This window comes from Salminus brasiliensis, chromosome 10 (assembly GCF_030463535.1).
Source record: "Salminus brasiliensis chromosome 10, fSalBra1.hap2, whole genome shotgun sequence".
Taxonomy (NCBI): Eukaryota; Metazoa; Chordata; class Actinopteri; order Characiformes; family Bryconidae; genus Salminus; species Salminus brasiliensis.
In genome coordinates this window covers 10,788,978-10,809,801 of record NC_132887.1, presented here as the reverse complement: position 1 = coordinate 10,809,801, position 20,824 = coordinate 10,788,978, and the positions used below count along the sequence as shown (strand labels likewise).

Genomic DNA, 20,824 nt, shown 5'->3' with positions numbered 1-20,824 from the left:
CTTTTTACAGTTGCCATTGAAAAGTCATTACATATTTGACATTGAATAATGCAGGGGAGTGGAATTGAGTAATAAAGCAGGCCTTTTATTGCATGGAAAGATGGTGGTATGAGCTACAGTGTTGCACATATAAAGTCAGAAAATAAATTCCTTCACCAAAACCAGGGAAGCTCCAAAGGCCTGGCTGTGCTCTGTCAGATCTTGCATTAATTTAAACACCTGTCGCTGAGGAATGTTTGACATTTCCCTCTCTCTGGCATGTCAACCACACAAACAAGCTGTCCACCTGCCTAGAAACCCGGCTTAAAATTCTGGGAAAATAAACAGCTCTGTCAGCTCCAAAGGATCAGGAAGAGACGAAAAAGTACAGTGCTGCAATTCTGCTTTTGTAAAGATAGCGCATTAACTGTTCCCCTAATCAGATTTTCCCGATGTCTTGCTTTTGTCCAATGCTTTTTATGACCCTAGGCTTTCTTTACAGACTATGTATTACTGATTAGAATGAGCTCTAAACAGTAACCCTGCTCTGTGAGTAGCTATTTCTATGACTTCTTATTTCCTTTGGGTGCCTGATGATGAATTACAACATTTAAAAAAAATCCAGCTTCATATCTCTCTATGTGCATGCAGAACATCTGTTTTGCTTTGTGCTTTAACCAAAGCACTGATTAAGGGCCCATTGCCATAATTACTGATCTTTGCAGTTTCTAAGCTTCAGCTATCATGATCCGTAGCATAGGTCTCCCTTCAGGCCTAACCAGAGAGGGCAATGCAAATATGTCAGTGTTATTGTAATGAATTATGTTGTGATGGTACACATTTTCTGGATATACTGCTAACATCAGGGCTCTTAGAACACTGTTAAAAATACAGTTTTAGACCAGTTATGGAGGGCCTGTATATGGTTTACTTGGCACTCCAGTTTCGTTCCAGTTGTCCAGGGATTATTTCCAAAGGGCTCAAGTCAAGTCAAGGGCTCAGAAGCACATCTGATTGCTCGGTTCTATGATACATTTGACTTGGCTGAAGTAGAAAGCTGTCGCTCAAAATCATTTTCAATCTGCATGTATTCAGGCTACAAAGTGGTAAAATGTGGACACCTTAATAAAAGCTGCTCCTTCATTATATCATCTCAAAAGAGTGCTTCTATGGTTAGTGTTTATTTAATTAACAGTAGAAAAGTGGTGTATTATATACTGTATACATCATATGAATTGGCTTTCCCAACTATCCAGATTTTCACAGTAGGAATTCCTACTGAGTGGGTGTTCTTATTTGTTTATTTATTCATTTATTAGTATTTACTTGTCAGAGGTTGGACATTCTGACAAATGAGCTCCAATTGAACATAGCCTTAGTCCTTAAACAACTGGTAGCTTATATGCAGTGTGCTTCTTCTTGGAATGGAAATCTACACTCACAAGTCATATCTGGATAACATTGATAACCCTTGTTGTAATTCATGTTTTTACTTGCAGCTCCCACTCTCCCTCAATTTATAAATGTGTATTGTTGTTTGGCATATGTGTCAAAGATAGCGCAACAATTGGCTTGATACCACTATTTCTTTTAAAATTGTAATTATTGGCTAATCTGACCGGTCGGATCATGATCTATCCAAACACGTTACTACCCCACAAGACAAAATACACAGCTAACACCATATAGCCTTATTGTGTGCCCTTTGAGGCTAGATTTGTTGCAGGGTATAATTTTGTCATCCAAAATTTGATCCAGTGTTTTTTGCTAATATTGGCCCAATACCAATACTCATCACTTCAGATTGTCATCTCTAGTAAGAACTAATTATGCTTCAACCCCGGGCCACAGCAACACCTGCAGGCCCGAGTGAAATGTCACCAATCTACGGCATTCTTTTGCACTTCTGCTTGTCCTCATTCGTTTTCTCCAGTGTCCGTTTAAGATGGAAAAACACATCCATATATAGGGAACATGAATCAGCATTAAAACTTGAACCTGTTGACCTGTAGAGTTGTCCGAGGTTTCGACAGACAGATTTCTCATCACTGCTGTGCTCTGTGACCCTGGTTTCTCCCCAATCACCACAGTGTTCTGTGCCATGTTCAGTCAAGTATAAACACTCATATTGAGAATTAAGGGCAGGCCACTGGAACGTATGCAAAGCCAACACCAAATAGCTGTGCAGCTTTAAGCTCTGCCACACAGTTGTACACATCAGGATATCAGAATACAGAATGCTAGATTTTAATGTGTGTCCTAGACTCTGGTCATGGGAGTACATAACTTGGGCAGAGAGCTTGAAGTATGAGATCACATGTTTATTGGGATTGTTACTCTGTAATCAGGCTGTTTTGCCTTCCCATAGTTGACCAATCTGAACCTGGCCAATGGAGTGTTCAGCAGAGGGGGACTAAGCCTGACCCCAGGGGTTCAACCTGAAACAGTGAGAGCTCAACACTCCGACATGAGCCTTTCTGGAGCTGGGAGGTATGTATTTACACGTACATGCACCCACAATCTCACACACACACACACACACACACAGGTCTGCGTGGATTAACAGGGAGCATTATTTGAACCTTAGTCGTAAGGCTGACATCACAGTATATTAAGGTGTCAGACGTTGTTTCACAAGCAGTCTTTTATAGGTTTGTGATAACAAGCGTAAACCATCATGCGGCACAGTGCTGTAACGAAGCATTACACCAGTGTTGTTTTTGGTGCCTTTGGAGTTCATTTCCAGTCATTCTTGTGGCCTAATAGGTCTGTGGGTTAACAAAGGGTAAGCGTTACAGATTAGCTCTAGCATGTCTCATCTGTGCCATGGTAAATGTTGGAATTGGAGGGAAAGGAGTTTGTGGTTGCATCATGCTTTTATTAGCCTTTTAATATTACAACCTTTAGAATTCCACAAATGCCTGTTACTGTTTGTGGTCACCCTTTCTTCCTCTGCCTATCTTCTAAATCAGTTCACTTCTCATACCAGAAATCTTGATGACACTATATATTAAGGAACATAAATTCGGACCACCTCAGAGCAGTTAGTATTTGGATGGTGGTGTTTTTGTAGTGTGTGTTGAGTTGGTACGGGTGGATCAGACAGTTTTGGAATTTAATAAATAAATAAAAAAATGTATGAATAAAAATTAGAAAATCTAATTAAGGCAGTATCGAACAAAGAACTACACCATAATAAACCCCTAAATTGTGTTGGCAAGATCTTTAACTGCAGGGTATGTTTGTCTGTGTTTGATTGGTTGATTGAGTATAGAAACCACTCCTGATAAGATGATGATCAGACAATATAAGATATGTCCATACAATGTGGTTCTCCTCTCCACAGACCTTATGCTCCAGTTATTTTACTCTCCTCAACACCTGCCCCTCCCTTCAGTCAAAGGCAAGGCCTTTTAAGAGTTGCACAAGAATGTAAGGTTCAAACCCTGTGTGTGTTACAGAGAGACTAACTGAAAGTGTCTTGTTGAATGGGGCAAATTAGCATTCTGTAGGCTTCCTCAGTATAATCATCTCTGGACAATTTTATAGGTGCCTAGTTTGTGTTGGCCGAATCGGTCACAGGCTATAAAACTTAAAGGCCAGTTTAATGGTCTCTGAAGAATCTTTAAAGAGAGTTGGGAGTCTACATTTTGGTGGAAAAGAAGTCATTTAAGCTGCAGGACCTCAAGTTCAAAAAATTCATTACCACCCCTTTGAAATGGAAGATTCTTTTATCTGTTAAGGAGCACTCACACACTTTTTAGTCTGTTTTTTAATGGAATACACTTTGAAATAGGAAACACCCCCCCCCCTCCCCCTTATCTGTCTGCCTTTCCTTCTCTCTCTGTGTTTATGTGTGTGTGTGTTTGTTAAGCTTGGCTGTAGCAGAGAGCTTTGCGGTGGATCAGGGCAAGGGGTAAAATAAAAGATTTCTCTCCCACAAGCAATCAGAAACACCTCCTACATTCACTTTGTCTTTCTGACCTGTGTCATCACTTCAGGGGAGAGAGTGAGTGAGAGTGGAAGATAATTACAGTAGTAAAAACCATCACTGTACTCAAAATGAAAAGTTTTGAATGAACGTTTTATGCATGAGGTCAGATTTTTTAAATCCTGTTTAAATCCTGATGCAGGAGCTTACACTGTATGTAAGCTCCTGCATCAGTTATTCACCCTTATAACTACATTATTGTCATAATTAATATTAGTTTTATAGGCCCTAAAATAGAGGCCTGTGTGACGCAAAAAATGGTTACCAAATAATTCACAATAGTTTCTTCATTAGGACTAGTAACATAATAATGAAAATAGGGTTTAGTGGGGTAAGTTAAACCCTGGTTAGGAAACCCATGTAGGGTTTCAGCAATCTTTGATTAGAACTTAGTGTTTATACAGTTCTTCAGGGAGCCGAGCAAGAATGGGAAGAGTTAAGTATATGTGGTTTCTTCTGTATTTTTACAGTGATACGTGAGTGACAATGTCTCAGACACTTTGGCCCTCATCTTCCCTTCTCTGTTTTTCTAGTTCAACCCTTCCTTATGTATGGAACTGTCAAGGAATTCCTGGAATGTCTGTCTTTTCCCGTTTTTTATAAAATGCTTTTATTTCCATGACAGAACGTAAAAGACTTACACAATTTATAATCTTTCCACTGCATACTTGCTTGGATGTCCAAACCAGACTTTCACTTCTAATAGTCTGAATGCCTTTTTCACATTCTCTTTCTAAATATCTGATTACCAACACAGAGCACCTTCTGCTCCACTCCATACAATATGTAGCAGTTACCGCAATACCACTATATTGATTTAACTCGTCTCCCTGAACACTGGCCATTTTTGCCATTAGTTAGTAATTAATCCTAATGTCACTGGTGATTAAAACTAAGTGAATGTATTTCCCCAGAGCTGTTCCCTTTAAGGTTTTGGCAGTAGGTCTGTGTTTGTAGTTAAAGGTTCATTTCTGGTCAAAACGTGGCATCCCTTTTGTACAGCATCTGCCTGGAACTTTCCACTGGCTGCTGTCTGCTGTGCACCAAACCAAACTATATTAAACCAAACCAGACTGTAGTTATCCCTCACCTTGTATGTCACTTACTCATAGTTCGAACTCATAAAGCTTCATTATTTTTTGAAGTTATTAGGATATGTTTACCTGATTATTGCGACCTCTGTGCTGTTCTTGATGTTCTTAAATTTCCTGAGCCCTCCCTCCACATCCAGCGTTTTGAGACCAGTGGTCTGTGCCAAACATGCTGAAGCCGTTAAGCATACTGGCTCTTTAAGAAGCCAAAGGGGTGAGGCGTGATGCCTTTCAAAGAGTAGCAGCCTTTGAAGTTGCTCTGGCCAGGAGCTGCCAGGTATGCTGTATCAGCACTTCCAAACCCTATTCCCACTCCTGCTATTTTTTTGTGTGCAGCCACAAACGTACCCCTCGTTTGTACAGTACCTGTTAACCCCTAAACCCACAGTTGGAACTGAGATCATATCTTATTGAGTCTTATAACAAACAGAGCTCCCATTTGGTTTGATTTAACGATTCATCCCATATTTTGTGAATATTGATAAAAGTCCTGACACTGAAACTTTTTTCAGCGGAATCTAACAACAGAATATATGACCTGTGGTTGAGTGTTGTATTATTAGATTTTAACAGCAAGTGTGTGGCAAACATTGTAAATGACAGTGTTGTCATAAGTCTGTGAAATATTTGGGTAATTTTAGCTGCAGTTGGATGGGTGCTCGGGCTGCCTCTGCTCTTGGCTTAGGTAGAGATTCATTTCCAGTAAGTTATTGGGTACCGCTTGCAAACTGTAATAATAGACGGGGTTTAGGATTGTAATGGAATGTCATAATTATTGGATATTTAGGTTTTGGAGTACAGCTGGAGGAATGTGGAGCCCAGCAGAGAGGATAATGCTGATTTGACTCTCTCCTTTACCTTGGCTCCTTATACCAGCTGTAGTACTCAGTCTCTTTCCGGGGCAAAAAAAAAAACACCATCAAAAGAATGATGAACAAAAAAACAGAGTTTTTCCTACGATATATTTTCTTCTCACATCAAGAGAAGAATCTTTGTGAATTTATTAGATGTAAACGAAATTTTAAAATAGTGATTTACTGTAGGTATTTTATTACTTTTTGGTTGTAAAAATAATAATGATCAGTTGACAGAACATGACTTTAAGTGTTTAGCTGTCTTTCAGTGTAAATGAATCATGTTATGTTGTTAGGATCTTACCTTGGGGGAACTTTGACTCAAGACTAATAAGTTTGGAATGCTCTACATTAATAGATTTTGACACGTCTGCTTGAAAGCATCAACATCCCCCTAAAGCGGAAACACCTTTCCTCGTTGCAAATGCTGCTTAAAAGGGTAAACGCATAGTCATGTCTTCCTCAATTGAACTGAACTGGCAACTATAAGTGCATTTGAATCATAAACATCCACATACTGAATTATGTCTGAATATTTTCTGTCCCTTAAACTGAATTTAGAGCTTCCTTAAAGTCATGAAATCATTAGAGAATGGAAACGTAAGTGTGAGTTCATTTGATTGCAGAGCCTCTGAAAAAAAGAAATTAAGAAATTAGAGGCTTACCACAGTTTGATGTATTCCTTTGAAAAAGATTTTTATTCACCTTAATTTGATCCAGATGGAGGATTGTGAGCTGGGCTCTTCCCCTGAGGGAGTACTGTGAGAAATTCCATCCAGGGATAACAGAGGTGTGTTAATGAGTCGACATAGACACCCAAGGGACAGCGCAGTGCGAGCTCTGCCCCACTTCACCTCGCTAAACTACCTTTTCTTTAAACACATGCACATTGTTTGCCATGATGCATTATCCTGTGCTTTCACTTCTCACGCATTTCAAATTAAAGTCCAACTGCATGTTGGAAACTGATGTTTATTGTAGAAGATCAACAAGATATGTTAATCTTAGCTCTGACCTTTTGACCTCGCAGAATTCCTCCAGCCCAGCACCTCTTTTGGTTAGCCAGTTATTAACAATACATTCAATGTCGCGTGACCCTCCGCTGGCCATGTTGTCTTAAGCTGGGCAGAGAATGAAAAGGAAAATAAATAGGTGATGGAAATACCCTGATCCTCAGTGTCCTGATGTTAGCCACATTGACCAGCTTGGTGCTTTGAGGTATTACTCCAAGGCTATGGAATGATGCTGAATGATGTCATTTCCCAAGCAGGCCTTTTTCCCACATTTAGCTGTGCATGAGCATAATACTTAACATGTGCATGACGGGCATTGTAGTTATTGTTCTCATCAGCGTTTTGGTACAGTAAGCGATGTTTACAGATGACTGACACTTACCATCACTATCAGGGGTGGATTCTGGCTTTAATACACAATGCATGCCTCTGCTACAGCAGTTTTGCTATTTATTTGGTAGACTGCCACATTTGCTATCTATGTTGTGTTTATTGTAGTTAGATTTGCAAAGATATTTGGCTCTTTGACTAAAGCCTATTCAAGCAGAGGGTTCATTTGGAGCATTGAAACTGATAGAAGTGTTGAAGCTCAGAATTGCTTTATTAATTAATTCAGAATTGCATTATTGCTTATAGAAAATCATGTGATAGGACTATGTATTTTTTACGTTTTACTTTCTTAATGACTGGACCAATAGAAATAATCCAAAATGACTTTCATATAAAATCTTCCAATCTTACATTGACTGCTATATACATTGATTGTGCTATATGTCCAAATATTTGTGGGCACCCCTAATAAATGCCACTTTAAGTGCCACCCGTTGTTGGCACAGATATGCAAATGCGCACACACACAGCTTTTTGAGTCACTGTACAGACAGTACAATAGGACTCCCTGGAGCAGATAAACATGAACCTATTTGAGCAGTGAAACTGTGTTCTCTGGAATGATTCTGCACCATCCAGTACTTTTGGGATGAGTTGGTGATGTGGTGGGGTGGTGATCATCCAACATCCTGACCTCACTAAAGCTCTTGTTGCTGATTGCAATCAAATCCTCACAGCAACGCTCCAAAATCTAGTGGAAAGCCTTTACAGTTACTTCACAAGGCAGGATAAACTCTTTTTAATACCCTTGAACAATGAATGAGCAGGTGTCCCAATACTTTTGTCTATATAGCATTCTATTGTTTGTGGTCATTCATGTGACCCTCACTTCAGAAAATGTATTACATATTTTGAGAGGAATGTTTTTTTGAGGTCTGTTTCAAGTAAAACACACAGACCTCAATACCTTTTTATCCTTTTTCTGTTTTATCTCTCTAAGCTCTCTCTGAAAGGCTGCCTTTTTTCCACTGTTGTTGTATTGAAGTTGATCAGAGGGGCCCGCTCTGACACCTTGTAGTTGTAGAGATGAACAAAAAGGCAAAGGGCTCCCATAAGCTGAGCTCAAGTGGGTTACAACTAATCGGGTTACAAACGCGTGGAGCCATTCAAAGGTCTGCTTTTCTGGGCGCTCAGCTGGTGATGTTGATGGAACGCGACGTGTCGAGCACAGGGCAGTGAGAGGTTATGTGTTCTGTGAGGTTTGCCACAGATCCACATGCTACTTTGATACTGACCTACCAGCACCAGGAAAAGTGTCGGAGGTGGGCTTGAAACATCTCTAAAAATTGGATTATTTATTACTTTGTACAGGTTTTTAAAACATTATTAACTAGGGTTTATTTTCATAAAACAGATGGCTTAGCGTAGACCAGTTCTAAAGGCAGTTTAGCAGATCTAGTTGAATTATGGTCCTTGTTGAAATTCTCCTTCTTTACATTTGGGTTAATTGATTCTTGTTTTGTCATGTAATATCAGAAATGATTGAATGAATAGCTGTGTCGGGTCAATGTCCAGGTGAATTAATTATCTGATCTGATCAGGGAGACACTTTTGAGACATAGCAGCCTTTGACATTTCAGGTTGTGTATTGGCGAGAACCTGGGATTGCGATATGTACCACAATACAGGTTTTTCGATTCTATATAGTTTGATATATTGCAAAACTTTATTAAATCAAATCTAGTAAAAAACACACCATGGTAGGCATTAAATCTGAGCAGAAGATATGTTAGACAGAACAGTGGGACCTGAAGATTCAGGCATTTAGGGTTTACCACACAAAATGAATCACTGTCTGCCACCAATTTTTGAATGTAAACCATTCATTTAAATTTTATTTTGTTTTTGAGAATTGTTACAGTATTGCAAAACATAATATTGTAATACTCAAGTGTATTAATATTTCCTTACACTCTTAGTGTAGACTCCCCTGAAAGTGTTTCTAGTATATTCGTATTAATATTCAAAGGGTAGCACCCCAGTGATGTGCAACTGTCTTTTTTTAGTCATGGTTATTTTAGAACCCAATTGAAAGTGGTTCCCTGCAGTATCAAATACAAACTGTTTCAGGGAGGTTCATCTGTTCTTATCGTGGTTAAAGGCCAGCCTCTGCTACCTGCTGATGTGAATAGTAAGTTTCTGTTCATTCAGAATTCTCCTTCTTTTTCCTCTGCAGTCACAGGAGTGAGGCTATGGCTGATGGAGAGCGTATCCTGACCACAGGAGTCACCCCACAGCAAAACTATCAGCCTCATTCTGGCAGTTATCAGCTCCAGTTTGCCATTCAGCAGCTCCAACAGCAGAAACTTCAGTCCAGGCAGCTGCTGGACCAAAGCCGCACACGTCATCAGGTTGGTGGAGAAGTGTCCCACAGTACAGCTGTAGAATAGATATCCCAAAGAACTCATTACACACATTTACACAATTTTATTTAAGACAAAGACCAGACAAAGACAAGCATATTGACCATTTGTCATTTGACATTTTTGTGACACAGATGGAATTTGGCCCCCGCTTTTATCCAATCGTGCAGTGAACACACACATACACACCAGTGAAACACACACAGTGGACAGTGAGCACACATGCCCGGAGTGGTGGGCAGCCATTGCTGTGGCGCCCGGGGAGCAGAGAGGGTGAAGGGCCTTGCTCAAGGGCCCAACAGTGGCAGCTTGCCGAGCTTGGGTATCGAACCCACAACCCTGTCATAAATAGCCCGGAGCTCCGCAATTCTGATAAAATCTTACTCCCTGATTTATATGTGTGCTTTGTGTTCCACTTAATACTGTATTAAGCTAAGTGGAACTCATCATTGTTTATTATGCAAGAAAGTTAAAAAGTCAAAGTTAAAAATATGCAAATCTGTTTTTAAATGCTTTATTTTTAAATTAGTTTTAACTTTGACTTTATTTTTTGTCATTGCCTTTATAGGATGCTCCTAATGCATTAGTGCTGGGTATCCATTTAGTCCCAATTAGTACATTTGTGACTTTGTTTTTCTTGGCTGAATTGTGTAATGATTTCATAAAAAAACAAACAAACAAACAAAAAAAGCACACCTACACCTAACTGGTCACTGAATTGAGATGAAGGGCTAAATAGGGTTCCATTGAGCTCAGGTCCAGTTCAATGTTCTCTGAATACATTCTCAGATCTGTGCAATAATAAGCCGAAATGAGCTGGAGGAGCCAAGCAGCAGGTCAGCAGACAAGTAGCCCTCAGTTTGTGTGTGGTCATCCGTTTGTGAGCTTGTGTATGTTTATGTATATATGCTTAGTTGGTGAACTTTGCCTTGGTGACTCATGACAGTATCAGTGGATATTCCCTAAATCTCTGCCAGTTTATTTCTGCTCTACTTGGGTCTCGTTCTCTTTTGTTTGACCAGATGCTTATACATGAAACCACAGAAGCGTGTCCTGTAGAAAAGACATCAGAAACCAGCAACTGTTCTGTCCTTCTGCGAGGCACAGTGCATTCACTGACCCTTCTGATTGCGTCCCACAGCTGGTTTTAATCCATTTAGTCACTTCAATTACTGATCATCCCTGGACTTTTTCTGCTCTGTGTGCTCCTTCACATTACTTACTTACAATGTCTCCATACACGTTTTTCACATCACACACATCTTTCAGCAGTCTAAAATAACATATGTTCAATACAAGACTCTCAACAGTGCCACTCTCAATTACCCAATTCCCATTAGTGTGAACTCCCCCCATCACTCGCACTTGGAGGACTAGCACATGTTTTCGCCTCTTTTCGTCTGCCGCTGATGCAGCTTCGCTAGGTAGCCAGTGTTCTCGCAGGAAAGAGGATAGCACAGATATCTAACAGATGCATGTGCCTACCAACATCACACTGGGAATGATGTGGGGAGGAAGTGCCACCAACCCATTGATTGTGCTCTCTCACACTCCAGCTGCTGATGGTGAGCAGTATGACCAGGATTAGAATCAGCGAGCCTTAAATTCATAGCGGAAGTAGCTTTTACAAAATGGTTCTTTAGGAAAACTTTATGGCATCATTCAATGAAGCGTGTGTTGCACCTTTGTTTATGAGAGTGTAGTGTAATTAAAACTGCGGCCAGTACCAATACAAGCACTAAAAGATAATTGGACCTGTTCAAAGACAGATTTTGTTGTCATGAACGCAAAGAACATCTGGTATCTTGCAGAATAGTTTGTAGGTAAATAAAAGCCCTGTTAAAAGCTGCAGGTCTGTTGGCACATTTTCCTGTGGGACTATGAATCTATTTGCAGTCATGTTCAATAGTGTATCTTGGAAAATGCTGTTTGTAGCTGCTATTTCTTTCTCCGCTCATTTAAATTGAGTTCTTTGCTGTTGAAATCAGTTGTTACGGGGCATGACAGCTGCTCTGATTATCTACAGTTTAAACACGTTTCATTGTGGACTGAAATAAAGTAATCAGAAGTGTGTTATTATGCTTGTATGCTCCATATTCCAGTCACTGGGTGCAGACTGCACGGCTCCTTGGCTGGCTTGGCTAACAGCCACTTGGCAACATTAGAAAGGTGCCCTTTCCTGGCCTTGCTCAACAGAAGCATATACCCAGACCCTCCAACCTGCAAGCTCAGCCCACTCATTCATCAAAACCCAGCAGCCACGGAACACACTCGCTGTCACACTGCTGGATGCTTTGAAGATAAACACACACAGCAAGCATAAACATATATGAGCAGACATCCCTTAGCAGAAGCACACATCACTGCACGTCCAGAAAATAAACCTACACACAGGAATACTGTAACTCTGCTTAAAGAAAACTACAACGCTCTAACAGTTACCCGATCACATCAAATATAATATGGTACTAGATGGAAGGAATGCGCAGCATTCCCGACCAATTCAAACCAGGGAACAGTAGCCATTAAATTTCTTTTCGGAGTGGAATATGTTTACCAAGTCCAACGGCTCATTCAAATGAAATCTTGTCTAAACAAGCATGAAATGTGAAGAATTCCTGTGTTGTGGTATGTCCGATTATAAAGTATTTAGTGCCTGTTATGATAAGCCGTGACATTTCTTTCTTCCATGTAAATGAACGAACTGGCTTTTGGAGTCTGTTGCTGTTTTGACCTCATATGACTTTGGGGAAAATGCTGCTTCTAATAAAGGCATAAAGATATGGTCGTTATTGTGCGGAGATGCAGAAAATGTACTGAAACATTAATTAATGTTTCCCTAGGAAAATATTGTGCAGATGCACTGGAACTAAAGCTCAGCCCGTTTCAATTTTAGATGGTTCAAGTCAGTGTCGGAGTAAATATCTTCATATTTAATGTTTTTCTTCTGTTCTGTCTTTTCAGCTCTTTTTTGTACTGTATGTTTACGTCTATGTCTGTTTGTTTCCAGGCCATGCTGGCTGGCCACACACTTGTGCCTCCTGCTGTACCCCGAAACTATGTTCCCAGCTCATCTGCTGTCCAAGTTAGCCAGCAGTCCCGGTACATCCTGAGCCAGGCAGTGAATCAGGGCGTCCAGGGCCAGCCCAAAGGCCAGATCCTCGCTCATGGGGTCACTGTTCTTACCCCAAAACCTCCTAGCACCATACCCAGAGATGGACTATCACGCAAGACTGCCACCCAACGTATCAGCAAGTAAGGCCTCAATTTAAGAGCACAAAGCATTTTTAATAGTTTTAAGAGATGCCAATGTTTTTGTAATCCCACACATCATGTTTTGATAAAATATTCTTCCACTTTGACATGGAACATTAGTTTACACTCACTGAGCTTTTTATTGGGAAGACCTGTACACCTAGTCATTTATGCAGTTATCAAATTAGCCAGCAGCTTCAGGCAATGTTCACATTAACCATCAGAGTGGGAAATAAGGTGACTCGACTGATTTAAAGAATGGTGTCTCTAGAGTTTACTCAGAGTGGTGCATTGAAGAACAATTATCCAGTGAACAGGAGTTCTGTGGACAGAAATGCCTTGTTGAGAGAGGTCAACAGATAATGGCCAGACTGGTTGGAGCTGACTAAAAGGCTGCAAAAACGTAGATAACCACTCTGCACAAGTATGGTGAGCAGGAACGCATCTCAGAATGCACAACACGTCCAATCCTGGGCAAATATTGGGTTCTACTTCTGTCTGCCAAGAACAGAAAGCTGAGGCTGCAGTGGGCAGAGGCTCACCAAAACTATACAGTTAAAGACTGAAGAATTCTGCTGAGGCACACAGACTGTAGAATAAGAATTTAAATCATTTAAAATGATCTTCCTAATAAATTGCTTGGTTGAGTAGACTTTTGTTATCTTTGGCCATTTCTAATGCTGAAAATTAATGACAATAATACTTTTGACAATTGCACTTGACATTAGTGTTACAATTGTGACTAGGTTTGCAGCAGTATACCGTTGTTAGGTATACCATGGTATAAAAATTTATAGTTATCATGCTGTGTTCCTTTTTTTTTAGTACTGGTACTGAAAAGGAGGTTTCAGATTTTGAATATCAAACAAGTAATTGATTAATAGAGATAATTATCAGCAGGTTTTCTAGTTTTTATATAATTTTGTTAATTCAAAATGATGTTCATACAAAAATGTGTTTTAATTCCTTTAAGGGACACTGTACAATAATAAAAAGAAATCACCTCCTAGCAGAGTTTCAGTTTGTATCTCTTAACAGAAGTCAACACTGCCTGCTGTTTTAATTTCAAGTACATAGTACAGACACTGCCTTTCAAATATTACTGTCACATTGTACTAATGGGAAAGTTACAATGCAGCTTCCATTGGTTCTCATCTTTTGTCAGCACATACGCACACGCACAGTCGCAAGATAGACCTCTGCCTCCTTAGTAAACAGTGTGGTTCAACTATCAGGCCGTGTTTATGAGTGCTTTGGAAACTGTATTTTGTTTGGAGATTTGCAGACAAAAGGGTGGGAGGGAGGGGTTAGAGAGCAGGGACCAGAGAAAGCCCAAACTGTCATCTGTTTCCCACGCTGCAGCATGACTTTATTACTGCACATCTGGCCAAACTACACAACAATGGCAAACTTCTGTGGTAGCAGTGACCTGTTTGTTGGAAGCACATGGCCCACCATGGTGGGCTACACGCGGTCAGACAGCCCGCTCCCTTCTCGCCTACTCAGGCCAGGATCCCTACCCCCAACTCTCACACGAGCATACACTACACAAACGCTGGAAATAGGGGTCCTGGGACCGTTTGTGACTGGTTTTAGATGGCCTGGTAGATTTATGTACAACAGGGATGTTAATTATTTTACATTTAAAACAATTAGACATGCTGTTGTATGAGATTAGATAAGCATCTAGGAAGAAATTAGAGTAAGTGGGTGAATAAATATAGTCTGGAAGGAGCAAATATAACCAAAACCTCTGTGGGACAAGCGTGACATCTCCATTACCTATTGTTCTCTAGCTAGAAAAATTAGACCCGATGACACATACCTCTTTTTAAAATAGTGCAGTTAAAAGTTCTTAGAGTTTATTTGTCATCTCCAGTTTATGGAAAATGGCAGTTTTAGTCTTGACCGTGGTATTTGTCTGTGTAGCTTAGATGTCTTGACCTGTATACACTGTCCTGCAGGCGACAGTTTTCTGGCCAAAGAGAGCTGGAAAGTGAGGGTGAAATTAGATTTTGGGTTACTAGTCTCAGATGTGAATGTTGTGGGATTGGGCCATTGAAGACAGCTGGTACCTAGCGGCATGCTGAGTAGGAGTTTTTTGTTTGTTTGTTTAGTTAAATAAAGATCTTATTTTCTGTCGAATTGTGACAAAAGTTAAGGGGAAAGGAGAGCAGTAGCAGGTAGTTGGATCATTTCTGGGCTTTGAAGGTTAAAGAAAGAGAACGGGAGAGAAAGCGATGATAGTTGAGAGCTGGGTATGATAGTGCTGGGGAGGGTAGGTGCAGTATTTGCTCCTCTGTGTGCCTTCCTGGCCCGTGCTGTGTTTACCCTCGGCATGCGGAATTCCATAGCCCCTCACACTCTCCACAGTCGTGCATTTTTGTGGTCGGCCTGCGTGACACGGGAGAGTGTGGGAAAAACGGAAGCCTGAAGACCAAAAATGCTCGAATGGAAAGACCGAATCAATGAGAGAAAGAAAAATGAAAAGGGAGAAAGCTGAAATAAAGGGAAGTGAAAGGAACAGGTGAAGAGAGAGTAAGAAGAGGAAAGAAATGGAGATGGACTGGAAGATTGAGATAAAGACAATAGAAGAACAAAGTAAAGGGAAAAAAAGAAAGAAAATAATTTTACAAAATGAGCATTAAGCGGTTTACTTGAGGTTATTTGTTTTGTATATATAGACTGCACCAGTATTTCTGTTCTTCATTTTGTGCCTTAGAATTAAATCATAGTTGGTTTAGTCAGTAAATACGCTGCCAGTGTCTGCATTTGTCTGAGTTGACTGTATAGAAGCTGAGTCATTCTCTCTTTGGAGAATTACCAGGCTTTCTGCCAGCTAGACCATTTGCAGCACCAGACATTATCCATAGAGCATCAATCACAATGTCCTAAACATTATTTAGGGAATTATTTAGAGAAATTAAAAAGGGTAGTTTGGGGTGAAATGCACACTAAGCCTTTTTTTATAGATGCTTAGACCTGCATACATACATACATACATACATACATACATACATACATACATATACATTCGTCCATGTTTGCCTGTAGGAAACATGCAGGGACTGGGACCCACAAAAGCCGCAGAATCCTATAGTCTTACAGTCTGAATCTTATCTGGACACTGATTTAAAGTTCTCTTTACTTATTCTGAAATGGTTCTAAAAGGAGTCATTTGTAGAACTAATTGTGTGAATGTGTGTTTTGTATGTTTTGTTTGCAAGGCATGTTGAATTCTGCAGCTGTAGTCAAGGAAATGAGGCTACAGAGGGGCATAACTAATAGGGTGACAATTACAACAGCACTGTTGCTGGTGTGTAGCCACCTCCACCTCTGCCAGTGAACAAGAACGTCACTTTTTTGGCTCAGTCAAGAAAAAAAAGTAGCAATTTAACTTGTGTTTACTTGTTTCTTTAATTAGAAAGGAAGGTTTGAAATTAGGCTTGATTATGGTTAGTCAGATCTTTATAAATGGAAAATGTTTTGTGTTGTGGAAACTGCATTCAGATCTGACACAGGCAGCTTGATAATTGTCTTATAAGGACAGAGGAATGGCAGACAAGGATATGAGTATATCTTAGTTTGCTAAGATTGTGTTTTAGAGGATTCCTTTACATGAATATAATTAGTTCTTTTATGTATAGTTCCCATATAGTGGCTAAATGTTTTAAGAATAGATAGTGGCCATAGTGGAGGCAACTTTAAATGACGTGTAAGTGCTAGTTTGGTAGTACAATATTTTTTTTTTTTTGTACCTAAATTCTTTACTTTTTTTTTTGATTGGTCATAATTTGAAATTGAACAGATTCAGGGAGTGAATCATTTTTAAATGCATGCCTTTGGGGTACATAAAATGGGCAACAAATGCTGCATAGTCACGCTCCACCCAGCACGCTAAATGCTGAGTAACTGCCGTGAAAAGCCTTGAACTCTTATTGCCAATAAAGTACTAAAGTGTTGCTTCCTGCATGGTCAAGCTGAGTTCTTAATTGGAGCATTTCTATCTGCTGCAGCGCCCTAAGGTTGTGTAACCAAATGAAAGACCAACTGTGTGGACCCTACAAGGCAGCACTGTGTACCCTCATTACCGTGTTAATACTGCTCTGGCAGTTCTGTTCCTGGAGGTTAATACCAGCTAAGCTTTATTTATTGTTCCCAAAAATGCTTAGCGGATTTAATGTATAGAGTTACGGGCATGTTGGCCCCTGTTTTTCACCCCTCCTGGACAGATGATGATTTAACATTCCCACCACGGCCAGATGTTCTTTGAGAGCGTCCTAATTAGGGGCGGTTGTCACATGTTCCATGAGATCTGCCACTAGGAACATGTAGATAGTCAACATTATTAAATAAAAGCCTAAAGAAATTCTAGTATGCCTATCCCACTTCTTTGGAAATAGTAATAAATTTTACAGTTTTCCAATGTATTTTAAGAGTTAATTTAGAAGTTGTTTAATAAATTTTCTTTAGAAGGCCAGGACATGTCCTTAAATCAGAAGGGTTATGAAAAGCACTTGGTAAACACTTTTCAGAACAGTGTATTACATACATTTTGTCTACATTAGTCATTTTGTGGCACATCACATGCCTGAGAAAATAAACTTCAGCATAGAAAAAGAGTTTTGGAATTGATATTAGAATATAATTAATAATTATTAATTAATTAGATATTTAGTCATTTTCAAAAAATATTGAAACAATAGAAATAACAATTGCCAGATTCAAATGAGGTTAGGCCACAAGATTGTAGGTATGTGAAGATACACTATATGGACAAATGATCATTTACTATTTCTTCTGAAGTCAAGGATATTAATCTTTCATCAAGGGCCCACAGATCAAGGCCGGGGGGCTTAAACCTTCCTAACCCACCCTGCGTTAGGTATGGTGTCAATAGGTTCATGGTTATCTGCTCTAGAGAGGATAAAGGATAAAGGATAAAGGTGCACGTATTCGTCACTGTACAGTGTGGACTGTACAGCGAAATGTGTCCTCCGCATTTAACCCATCTGGTAGTGAACACACACTCACACACACACACGTGTTAGGGGCAGTGAGTACACACACACACCCAGAGCGGTGGGCAGCCAACTCCAGCGCCCGGGGAGCAGAGAGGGTAAAGGGCCTTGCTCAAGGGCCCAACAGTGGCAGCTTGCCGAGCCCGGGAATCGAACCCACAACCCTGTTATCGATATCCCGGCGCTCTAACCGCTGAGCCACCACTGCCCCACTAAAAGAGTCATATTCTATTGGCAGTACTTCTCTAGAGGGACTAGATATAGATATAGATATATTCATGCACCATTGCATTAATGCAACCGTTTGGGTGTCCAAAACATCTGTCCATATAGTGAATGTACCGTATGTGTATCATAAAAAAAATATGGAAAGTTCTAATTCTCACTCTCTTTAACAGGCAAGCCCCAACTGAGATCCCATCCAGTAACGGCATCTCCAGTCGTCATGTTGTTTATGACACCACATGTGGAAAGACAGGTGAACACACCCCCACATCTTTATTTTAACTGAACATTGCTTTTTTCAGAGTTGTGAAGGACCTCTGCTTAATGCCAATTCATTTAGCAGTGCATGGAGTTTGAAGTCCACATATCAAGCGTATGTAGGTTACTCATTGAGCATGCAATGGGAACCCAGGCCTGAAGTATTTTAATGGCCAACCTTGGCAAAGAGCTGCTTGTGGCCAGACAGGTGGGTTTCTCTGCCAGCATCAGTTGCTGGCAACTGGGCATAGTGACCATGCCACGTTTGATGAACCTCATTCAGTGCAGCCTTTTATTTTTATCTCACGCTATGGCAACAAGACATCTTTCGGTTTCATGATCCATTTACACTCAGTGTGCATAACACTAATTAAAGAGCAAAGAGTGATAGTATGTGCAGCTATTGCTTCATGTGATGTACAGATGTAGTACTCGTCCCTAGCTGTCTCACACACTATTATTATATTATTTTTCTTATATATATAGTTTTATACTATACTATTACATTTATTTATTTTTTTATGCAACATCCCTAATTTCATCCCACTAACTAAATATTAAACCAGTCAGGAACAAGACTTTATAGACTTTTCTTGTTATACTCTATGCTTGTACTTTATACTATAATAAATATCACAGTGTATTTTCCTATATCTTTTGTAAACAGTTTAGATGGAAAATGTAAGCCAAAACTGCCCACAGTATGACAACAAACATTTTTTTACCTAATTACTGACCGTGACATGGACTGGTAAGCTAAAATGAGAGCTGGGCACTGAGGTTACATTTTAGCATTCATTACAAGGGTGAGCTGCCTGCTTAAATGATGTACATCTGTTGGATGTATATTTCACATTGATATTGCATAGTGTCCTTACAACACACCGCTGTGTGACACATTTTAGCCATTCTCAGCTGCTGGATGCTGATCTTTTCATAGCAATGACAGCTCGATACCAGCTGTGCTTCAGCAAGACTAGATAATTTTTCAGAAAAACGTTCCATGTGGTTTTGCAGCAAGTAACATACTAGGACATATATTGTATGGATGTGTTGAGCATGCAGTGTCACTTATTAGTTAGCTGTAGTTTAAGTTGCCCTCATTGCTAACACAGATGTGGAAATGCACACACACATTTTGTGTAGTCCCTGTAGAAAAGTATTGGCAAACATCTTGCCAAAACATGAACCTGTTGGTACCATGCCTAATGCCAGGCATGGGCTAGAGGGGTACAAAGCCCCCCAGCATTGATCTGTGAAGGAGTGAAACTGTTTTCTCCATCCAATACTTTTGGGAGGAGTTGGAGATGAGGTGTGGTGGAGATCATCCTACATCAAATCTTCTCAGCACTGCTCCAAAATCGAGTAGAAAGTTACTCCAACAAAAACAGGATAAACTAGGATACCCTGGACTTAAGTAGAAACAAAGAATGAGCAGGTGTCCCAATATCTTTGTCTATATAGTGTATGTACGATGCCCGCAGCATTCCTTCTCTGGTTGTACTTGTATTAGCTTTTAGCCTTTTAAGCTTTTCTTCCCCTTGCGTTTAGCCAGTGGTGGGTCAGTGTATAGCAGTTTTGAGGGCATAACATAACAGTTTTGGGGTTTTTAATTGGTTCATTGTAAAGCTCGGTTTTAGTGATTTCAGATCTTTAAGAGACAACTGTGGTTGAGGTTCATGGGATGTCACTTTCATGTGTCATTATGTAGCTGTGACAAATTAAGTAAATCCAGTTTTCCGTTCTAGGGCACCTTTAAGATTTAGATACATACACTGTTTAAATAGACAATCAGCTTTCATCAGCAATGACTTTTTACCCCATTTGAACAAAAAGGTGTTTTTTTTTTTCTTCTACTGTCTTTTGGAAGCCATCACTTTCTGCCTTCTTCTGTTCCGCATATACTCGTGCATGCTCACGCCCCTCTTCCTAGGGTTGCACAACTCTTTCCACCTTGGAGCCTGAGCGTGGGTCTGGAGGAACTGTTGATTTTATTGCAGTAACAGTGATATTAAGCAGTTTAAGCTGCTGCACATCTGTTTGTCTGATCAGGACTTTCCCTAAACGCCTTCTATACCCTGTGTCTACATGCATCCCACAGTTTATCATGGAACACACACATGCAACACTCAGTGTCTTAGTGTCTGGAAAAACTAGTAGATTGGGACAATTGTGTTGCACAGACCAACAACTATGCAGTGTGCAGTCACTTCTTTCTTTCACTGCCCGTTTTTTTTTTTTTTTTTTTTTTTTTTTTTTTTTAGTTTTCGAGGTATGTACTTTGGCGTGGTTCTACAGACGTCTTATAAACTCATCAATAACTGCAACTTGATCTGCAGGGAGCTGCTTCTGAATTTCATGAATGCATTTTTCCATTGTATGGG

The 20,824-nt window shown here is 40.0% G+C and overlaps 1 protein-coding gene across 3 annotated transcripts in view; it reads left to right on the top strand.

The window, feature by feature from the left end:
- The window catches only part of ttll5 (tubulin tyrosine ligase-like family, member 5), a 66,687-nt gene that overhangs the window by 41,493 nt on the left and 4,370 nt on the right, over positions 1–20,824 (top strand). For all 3 annotated transcript variants that reach the window (XM_072689173.1, XM_072689170.1, XM_072689172.1), the window contains 4 exons: positions 2,348–2,469; positions 9,495–9,669; positions 12,692–12,936; positions 18,356–18,435. In XM_072689173.1, the coding sequence (XP_072545274.1) occupies positions 2,348–2,469; positions 9,495–9,669; positions 12,692–12,936; positions 18,356–18,435 (622 nt within the window). The remainder of the gene's footprint in view (positions 1–2,347; positions 2,470–9,494; positions 9,670–12,691; positions 12,937–18,355; positions 18,436–20,824) is intronic.